Source organism: Pan paniscus, chromosome 9 (genome assembly GCF_029289425.2).
Source record: "Pan paniscus chromosome 9, NHGRI_mPanPan1-v2.0_pri, whole genome shotgun sequence".
NCBI lineage: Eukaryota > Metazoa > Chordata > Mammalia > Primates > Hominidae > Pan > Pan paniscus.
In genome coordinates this window covers 5,460,906-5,470,492 of record NC_073258.2, presented here as the reverse complement: position 1 = coordinate 5,470,492, position 9,587 = coordinate 5,460,906, and the positions used below count along the sequence as shown (strand labels likewise).

Here is a 9,587-nt window from a genome sequence, read left to right as displayed (position 1 = left end):
TTAAACTCACCCCAGGTCTCACAGCCAAACTCTGGCTTGCCTGACCTGATGTCAGGAGGCTTTCTTAGTGCAAGAAAGGAAGGGCAGGGCAAGCCTTAGCCGAATGTTTATCTCTAAGAGGCTTCTGACTCTCCTGGGCGCCTCCGGTTCCTTCTCCCAGGAAGGCATGTGGCCGAGCTGGGCTTGGGTGACTCATGGTCCTAGAATGACGAGTGAGAAACAGGCACTGTGAGAGTCATGGTAGGACCTGGCCAGAACTTCGTCCCCTAAGTCCTGGACTTGGTCCCTCCTTTGGGATTAGTTGGGGTCTCACAGAGCCTCCCACATCCTGGGCAAGTTACAGCACATGCTACAGGATCTTTGCAGAAATGTAAACAAACTCTCTTCTTTTTTTTTTCCAGCCACCAGTAGAATTTAGAATTTATTTATTTATTATTTTATTTATTTATTTATTTATTTATTTGAGACGGAGTCTCACTCTGTTGCCAGGCTGGAGTGCAATGGCGCAATCTCGGCTCATTGCAACCTCCACCTCCCTGGTTCAAGCGATTCTCCTGCCTCAGCCTCCTGAGTAGCTGGGACTACAGGCAAGCGCCACCATGTCCAGCTAATTTTTGCATTTTTAGCAGAGACAGGGTTTCACCATGTTGGCCAGGATGGTCTCGATCTCTTGCCCTCATAATCCGCCCACCTCGGCCTCCCAAAGTGCTGGGATTACAGGTGTGAGCCACCGTGCCCGGCCTTAGAATTTATTATGAAATTAGACATGAGGTTCCAAAAAGTAACTAGAAGATTTTTTACTTTTTATATTTTGAGAAAGGGTCTCACTCTGTCGCCTAGGCTGGAATGCAGTGGCACAGTCGTAGCTCACTGCAGCTTCAAACTCCTGGACTCAAATGACCCTCCTGCCTTGTGCTTTCAAGGTGCTGGGATTACAGGCATGAGCCACTAATCCTGGCTAATAATTTTTCTTGACATATTAAAATTCTGTTTCTTAAATAGCATTTCCTCTCATTTTGGATGGGTGCACGAACCTTGGGTGGGATATCCTTGGGAGGTGACATCATGCACACAGAAGGCAGGAGCCCTAAGGGGGTTGGGGATGGCTCCAGAATGGGGTCTGAGAAGGAGATGGAGAAGCCTGTTCACGCAACACTTCATAGTGGCTTGCTTTCCGCAGGGTCATTGGCAGGGCGGTCCCTAGGCCTGGAGCGCTCTTCCCGCCCATCCCCAGGCCCTGCTCCAGGTCGGCCTCCTGGGAACCATCCCGTCTCGCCAGCACACCCTGTCCCGAGGCCGCCTCTGACCTCCAGGCTGGGCCTGGTCCCCACGGCGCTTAGCGCAATCATGACTTAAACACCTATTACAGGACGCTCAGTCTTTAGTGCTTGTCTCCCTGCGGCTGGGCTGACTACTCCCAGCACGGCCACTGAACGCTTGGCCGCGCGATGCTCCGGAGCGCGGGTCGCCATTGGGTTGAACTACAGCTCCCAGCATGCTCCGGGCCGGCGACATCCGGAGCCCCTGGTAGTTGCCTAGCGACCGGGCGTGTCCCGGAAGACGGGCCCGGCGTGGGGCGCGACTTCCGGGGCGGCGGTTGCATCAGATTCTAGGAAGTGTCTGTAGCCGCAGCTGCGGGTCCGGGATTCCCAGCCATGGCAGATTCCTCCGGGCAGCAGGGTGAGCGGCGCGGCCGGGCCAGGCTGAGGGCGGCTGGGGGCCTGACTGGGCGCTGGGTGCTCGGCTCGAAGGGCGGCGAGTCCTTATGTCTGAGGGGCCCGGGTGCCTGGGTTCTGAGGGGCAGCTGTGTCCGTGGTCTGAGGGGCGGCAGTGCCCGAGGTCTGAGGGGTGTCAGTGTGCGGGGTCTGAGGGACGGCACGTCCTTGGGTCCGAGGGGCGGGGGTGCTCGGGGTCTGAGGGACGGCGGGTCCTGAGATTCGAGGGGTGGCACGTCCTAGGATCCGAAGGACAACGAGTGCCCGGCTCCGAGGGACGGCCACTGGGACCCCTGGGACTCCTGCATGAGGGTCTGCCAGACCCGTGGCTGGAGCACAGACCCCGCGGGGACCCGATCCCGAGCGGGGCGCTGCCCAGACCACCCAGCCTCAGTTTCCTCACTTGGTTCCTGCCGAGGTCCCCTTGCATCCTCACCCCGGGAGGTGGCCCTACATCAAACAGCCTTTCCTCAGCCGGTGCCTGGGCGGGCCCTCGCTCCCTCTTGCCCCAGCTGGACTTTAGGGGGGAGACAAAGGCCCAAGGGTTGTTTTGGTTTTCTGCCCAGACCTGGCAGCTTCCGGGAGGTGGGCGGAGGGCACCTGAGGTTGGTACTTAGGGAAATGGGGCAGAGGACGCCAGGGGTACGCGTACACACAGTAAAAGGGCTTGGGGCTTTACGAAGGCTTTCATCTCCAGTTCCGCAGGCAGTCCACTGCAAGCTGATTGTCAGAGCATTACTGCCCCATTTTATTGCCAACCCGGGAGGTTCCCCAGAGACACAGCTGTGTCAGCTCCCCCAGTCACTCATGTCACCAGCGGGTAGACCTTGAGAGACCAGTGGGTCTTCTCTCACTGTCCCTCCAGCAAGATTTTAGGTGCTGGAAAGGCAAGAGACTGAATCAGAAAGCCCAGATTCCTAACAGTCTGGAGCAGCCTTTCCAAAGGAAACATTCTCAGTATCTAGTTTTTAATTCTTTTGGCTGGCAAAAATTAGATGCAAGTTCTTCTAAGACACCTCCAGCCCCCACCCTTAGTTTAGATCGTACCAAGATTTCCTTAGCATCTGGTGGTGCCCTTTGCCCCTGAGGGTTTATTGGGTTATAGATAGGTAGTTATGACAACCCGAGTAATCTGGCGGCGTGGGGACACCCAGATGACAGGGCTACACTCTTGTGCCAAGTGGCAGGAGGTGGTCACCTTCCAGGCACGCCGCCTACCACCCTACCTGTGTGCCTGGATTCCAGCACCATCTCCACCCGTCCCAGAGCCAAGCGGCCCTCAGAAGTCACCCAGATTCCTGTAAAACAGCATCATAATTAACAGCCCCAACTCTGGAACCACCCTGGAAGGGCCAGGGTCCCAACTCTGCCTCCCGCCCCACAGCAAACCATGGGTAATGGCTCCTACCTTGGAGCATGGAGTGTAAATGAATTAATAGATGGGAAGGACGTAGAACAGTGCCTGGCACTCAATAAGTGCTGTGTCCGTGCTGAAAGTTAGAGCCTGTTTGTTTTCAAACTAAAAATGTGTTTTTGTTCATTTGTGAACGTAAATGACGTATTAGTAGTGTTTTGTATCTTGTTTTTAAAAATAGCTTTAGAATTTTAGGTTTTCAGAGCCTTGTAAGAATTGCCTTCTTTTTGGAGCTTGCCATATAGGTTGGGATTGCCCTCTCCGGGCTGTCAGGGCAGCAGGCAGATTGCCCAGTCCTCAGCCTGCGCACAGCATCTCCAGCCAGTGTTCTTCTGCCCCAGGGCATGGCCCACCTGCCTTTACTATCGCCTCCTCCCATCACACACACACTCTCAAAGATGAGAACAGGAAATAAAATCCAATCGTAGGCCAGCCGCAGTGGCTCACACCTGTAATCCCAGCACTTTGGGAGGCCGAGGCAGGCAGATCACGAGGTCAGGAGATCGAGACCGTGGTGAAACCCTGTCTCTACTAAAAATAAAAAAAAAAATTAGCCGGGCGCAGTGGTGGGCGCCTGACTACTCGGAGGCTGAGGCCGGAGAATGATGTGAACCCGGGAGGCGGAGCTTGCAGTGAGTCGAGATTGCGCCACTGCACTCCAGCCTGGGCGACAGAGCGAGACTCCGTCTCAAAAAAAAAAAAATCCAATCGTAAATGCTTTCAGTGACCATCTTCCCAGATTTTTCAAGGAGGCCATCATTTTTGTACCATCTTCCCTAAGTTGACTCAGAAGGTCTATTTCTCTTTCCTGATCTCACTGGGTGTACAGCTTTTCCTTTGCAGTCTTGAAGGTGCATAGGCTTGGTGCCTGTCCAAGAGCCTGATTATTTCAGAAGGATGAGTTTCATTTCTGAGGTTTCTGGGGTAGATGGAGCCTACCTCAGGGCCTTTCCGCACAGACTTGGGATACCACTTGGTCGGCTGCTCATCAGGTCAGACTTATAGTTTAATTTTTATACAGTTTAATTCAAGGGTCTTCATAATAACACAGCCAGCATTTTTTCAGCATGAGTCTGTGCCGGGCACTGCTCTAAATGCTTTGCATCTGTTATCTCCTGCCACCCTTGGGGGAACCCCTTTGAGGAAGATCCTGCCGGCATCTTGTACAGATGAGAATCCTGAGGTTCAGAGAAGTCAAGCAATCTGTCCACCATCACGACTAGCCAGAGGCACAGCCAGGCTCCCAACCTGGGCAGCCTGGCTCAATAGGGACCTTAACTGCTGTGCTGTGCTGCCTTTGATGATTCTCTTCAGACTCACAATAGCTCAACCCAGTGAGTTAAGGCAGACGAGAATAAAGCTGATGCCCTTCGATGTTTTCCCCAGAGCCACATGAAATGTTTGCTCCTCTATGAACTCAGGTACAGTGTTTCCAGGTATTTGAAGAGTCTTAGGCAGTACCCTTGGGGTGGAGATTAAGCCATTTCCAGTGTGGGTGCTCTGGGTGGCAATATTGCTGTCTGATCACCCCACAGGCTCATTGTGAGGGATGTTGGATGCCCCTAATAATGAATAACCTCCCTCCCAGTAAGGAGGAAGATGGAGATGCTGTTCTTGGGGGTGAGAGAGGATGCCTGGGGGCCACCTTTGTGAATGAGTGGCAGCTGGACCTCCGGGGCTGGTGATCAGGACGGGGAGGGGGAGGGGAAGCCCTCACCTGTGGGAGGAGGCGCTGGTCTCTGGGAGTGGGTGGTGTTGGCTCCTAGTTGGTGAGAGCAGGGGTGCATGCCCCTCTCTCCTCCCCACGATTCATGTCTGGGGGCTTTTTCCAGTCCCCTTTCTGAGCACTTCTTGGGCAGGGAGTGGATCACTGGGAAGGACCCAAGAGGAGCAGCTGTAGAGGGTGGGACCAGGGGAACATTTGCAGAAAGGGAGTAACCTGCAGGGTGAGATGTTGCCTGGACACCCACAAGATGAGGACCCTGGTGGAACCCTTGAAGTAGCAGGGTCAGAGGGCAAAGGGTCAGGGTGAGTGAGGGGTGCAGACCCCCACCAAACCGGGGCACTTATTAGGAGCTCAGACCTGCTGTAAAGGGGTCTGCATTTTAGCAAGCTTTCCACCCATGGGGAAGCTGGTTTAAACCTCACTTGCTGGGCCCACCCCAGAGATTCTGATTTGGCAGGTCTCTGGTGAGCCCAAGAATGTGACTTCTCTGGATCCCCCAGGTTCTGCTGCTGAAGGCACACCAGGGCCATGCTTGGAGTGGACCTGGGAGAGCCTCAAGGGAACGCAGGAAGAGAAACAGGGCAGCCGGGAGAGGTTTAAATGCTTACAGGAGGCCAGGCATGGTGGCTCACGTCTGTAATCCCAGCACTTTGGGAGGCCGAGGTGGGTGGATCACCTGAGGTCAGGAGTTCTAGACCAGCCTGGCCAATATGTAGAAACCCCGTCTCTACTAAAAATACAAAAATTAGCTGGGCATGGTGGCGGGCACCTGTAATCCCAGCTACTCGGGAGGCTGAGGCAGGAGAATCGCTTGAACCCGGGAGGCGGAGTTTGCAGTGAGCCGAGATCATGCCACTGCACTCCAGCCTGGGTGACAAGAGCGAGACTCCGTCTCAAAAAATAAAATAAAATAAAAATAAATAAAAAATAAGTGCTGATAGGAAAGAGCCAGAGAGAGGGAGAGGTCGCACTGCCACAGTTGTTTGACGTGTCAGGGATGTTGTTCATTTGGTGTGGCTTTGTTTTGGTATCTGTGCTGAGCAATTGCTTGGTACTTGCATGTGATTTCAATAAATGTTCTGTAGAGACTCCACCTTTGTAGCCGGTGACAACCACCATCCACCTTTGGGACATTCCCATGTCCCTCAATGTGTTGATGAACTGAACTGCAAGGTCACCCGGTGGTGGACATTCCTTCTCATGGGGGCAGAGCAGGAGTTTCGGCATGGAGTGTGCAGGCTCTACGACTTGAGGGCCAGGGTCGAGGAACAGGTCCCTGGGAGGTTTTCAGTCTGCTCAGAAGTGTTCTCATCTGATCTCAGCATCAGACTGATCCACAGCCTGGCTCAAACCCATGACCACTTGAAAGTTGGCCTATTTTTATTTGTTTCCTCGAGACACACTTAAATGCAGCTACCACAATTACCCAAATGACTGTCTGCGTCCATCTCACGGAAGCCTGTCATTCTCCTGTGCTTCCCTGGGCACCAGCACCTTTCTGCTCTGAGAAGATCCTTCCCAAGCATGGACTTGGTTCCCTTTTGATGAGCCGTCTAGCCTGCTCTAGACGGTACATTTAAGAATGATGTGATCCAAGATCAAGGCAGATTTGGTAATAAACTTTTAAAATAATAAAATTAATTAAATAAAAATGAGTGTGTGAGCCCTAGGAAAACTCCAGGAAATTCTCTGTGTGTAGCATGCAGCTATTACAATAACATTAATAATACCAGAGCGATTATGATAATAATGATGGCAAATGGGGCCCCTGGCTCTGTGCCAGGCAGCTTTTAAACATTTTACAAGTGTAATTTGACTTAATGGCCTGCAGCTTTACAGGGCTGATGTTATGAGCGTGTTTTACCATGAGGAAATGCCGCCCTGTGTGTGAGTGTAGGCACTCAGCCCTGGAGGGCGTCGGGGCCGCCCCTCAGGTCTCCAGAGAGCAGATACACAGCGGCTTCCTCAGTACTCAAAAGCCACTGCAGCCGCCGTTAGTACATTTGATGTTTTTCTCATTTTAAAAATAGCAGATGCTTACTGCAGAAAATGTGAGCAATGAAGAAAAAGAGGGAATTAAAATCACCTGTCACCCCCTCTCATCAACCATCGTCACTGTCAGTGTTCGGGCTGTTGCTGGTGGTCTCTCCATCAGAATCCATTCTGAGTGTGAGAGGCACGTGACTGTCAGCTCGCTGTCTCAGCTGGAAGCCGATGCTGTGTCACTGTTTCTCAGGGTGCTGCTGTTGTCTCTTCTTCCCTCTTGCTGTCGTGGAGTCCAACCCAGGCATGAGCAGTTGCAGAAGACCAAGGCTCAGGGAAGGGACAGGGGAGAGGAATGTGGAGGGTCAGCATTGGGGAACAGCTTTCGAACTGTGGCCTGATCTGTGAGGGGACAAGGCTCACCTTCCAGCTCTGTCCATCCCTCTGGCAAGTTCTCTAATCTTCAGTGAACTTCATTTTCTTTATCATGAAATGGGACCTCTGCTGGCAGCTGCAGAGCTGTTGGAGGGAAATATCCAGCTAAACTAGAAGTCTCCTGGCTGGAAGTTGCTCTGCAAAAGAGTTTGTAAGGAGTCTGATATTTATTTAGAGTTAGTTTTCCAGGACCTCGCTTTGGGGTGCTTGGAGCTGCCTCTGTGGGTCTGCCTCCACCTCCGTCCTCCCTGATCTCATCTCCAGTTGGGAGGAGAGCGCATCTCCATGTAAGCAGCCTCCTCCTTCTCAGAGGGAAGCCCCGGCAGTGCCAGTGCTGACACTGGGCCTGTAACTGTGGGGATGGGGCAGGTGAGAGGTCCTCAAGAGCTCCCGGCACCCCCCAGGCGCCTTCAGTGGGGCCAGAGTCCGCCCCTGTCTTTCTCTTTCCTTGGACTGTTGGAAGAGCTGAAGTGAAAAGTGACTTGTTCTTGTGTCTCTGGTATCTTTGGGCAGCAGGGCTCCTGCTAAGCAAGCCCCTGGGGGCTCAAAGCAGCAGAGGCTGTGGCCGGTTCCTAGCACTGGTCCTTGTGCAGGTGTCTTTCTGAGAAGGGTGCATGAGGCCCAGTGCCATAGGGGAACGCCAGCCCACCACCGGTGGCATGCACTCTGTGGTGCCATTCTGCTGTCCACTCATCTGTGCCCTAGGCAACTTTAGCTGATATCTGGAATGTCACACGCTCAGTTGTAGATGCTGAAGATCGAGCAGTGAATAAGGTAGATGGAGCGGTGGGGCAGATGGTGAAGGAAAGAAATGCGGGCACGTGTTAGACAGGGGTGCTGCGGAGAGAACGAGCAGCCAGGCTCAGCAGGCTCAGGGTCTAGAGGCGGGCGCCATATGGACAGGGAGTCCTTGAAGACCTGGTGGGGAAGCCGGCACCTAGCAGAGCTGTGAAGGATTAAGGGGCCTGCTGGTATCTGGGGAGCATGCCCCCTAAAAAAGGAGCAGCAGGTGGAGGGGCCATGTGACTAGGGTATTGTGAGTCAGGTGGGGGCCCATGGCCAGCATGAGGACAGGCTTGTGCTGCTGGCGAGGTGGGTGTTGGGGGCAGTAATGTGAACTTGCGCTTTTCAGCAGGGCCGCTGGAGGCCTGTGGCTGTGAGGGGAGAGCCATGCTGGCTACAGGTGGCGGTGTCTGGCTTGCAGGAATCCAGGTGACAAGGGCTGGCTCTCAAGTCCAAAGCTTCTTTTGAGTTAGAGGCCCCGGATCCTCCCGTGGGTTGGCTATGGATGCTCCTAAGGATAACTTGTAAAGGGGTGTGATTCCAGTTTTAGCTAGGGAGTGTGCCCAGAGCTTTGCTTCTGGGTGCCTGTGGCTGCTTGGAGTGGGTGGCCATCTTATTGGGGTCAGATGGGACAGTGGCTCCGTGCAGTGGGAAGGAAGCAGGGCAAGTTAGAGGGACGCTGCCCTCGTCATCCCACCAGCGAGAGTCATCCCAGGAAGCCATTTTGAGCCCTGCGTCCATGTTGAGACTTCAGGAAGGCTCTCCCACAGAGTGCCCACCCTTTCACTGCAGAGAAGAGGTGGCTTCAGGACATCTTCTCCGGCAGCCACGGAGGCTGGGCCTTGGGGCATCACGTGGCTCCGTGGGCTCCCTGGCGGGTGAAGAGCTCGGCCCAGTGGGGCATTCTTGCTGCTGCAGCTGTGCACTCCATTCTGACTCATCTTTGCTGACACCACAGCGTTCCGGGAAGTGCCAGTTATTGGCCTGACACGAAGGGTTTTCCCCACACTAAGCAAAGCAGAGAAAGGCATTCGTGTGCAGTTACCCCCGCAACACACTCTGCTCTCTGTTTTCAGAAGCTGTGTGGGTTTGGTTGGGGTGACTCTGGCTCTGTGCCAGGAGTAAACACGGAGATGGGGGACAAAAGGGAAGGGGAGAAGGCAGAGAGGGGGACTGTGATGTGCAGGGCATCCACGCCCCATGGCTGTGATGTCGGGCAGCCTGTGCCCAGGAAGGGCAGCTGGCACAGCAAGGGGTGGCCAGACATGTGCTTTCCTACCCTGAGTGAACTCTGGGGTGAGAGGGTATCTGTGTGGAAGGAGCAAGCATCGGTCCTTTTCCCACAGTCCTCTCAGCAAACACAATCACTGGTTCAAGGTTTGGATGCACCTGTGCTCATGGTCTCAGGGACCAGACTCCCTCCTCTGGCCAGAAGCCTGGCACCATCTGCCTGGTCTGCCCCCACTTTAGGGACGTGGGCTGTGGACACAGCACCTGGTCCACAACTCCCGTGTCAGAGGTAATTGCAGGG

The 9,587-nt window shown here is 54.1% G+C and overlaps 1 protein-coding gene across 15 annotated transcripts in view; it reads left to right on the top strand.

The window, feature by feature from the left end:
- Window positions 1-1,269: 1,269 nt before the first annotated feature.
- CARS1 (cysteinyl-tRNA synthetase 1) overlaps window positions 1,270-9,587 on the top strand; it is a 56,674-nt gene continuing 48,356 nt past the window's right edge. For 4 of the 15 annotated variants that reach the window (XM_055093980.2, XM_055093981.2, XM_003816040.5 and 1 more), the window contains exon 1: window positions 1,270-1,680. In XM_055093980.2, coding sequence (XP_054949955.2) covers window positions 1,656-1,680 — 25 coding nt within the window. In that variant the 5' untranslated portion in view covers window positions 1,270-1,655. Of the gene's footprint in view, window positions 1,681-3,959; window positions 4,122-9,587 lie in introns of those variants that run through there. The other 11 variants (XM_024930875.4, XM_034931969.3, XM_024930876.4 and 8 more) reach the window with 6 other exon arrangements.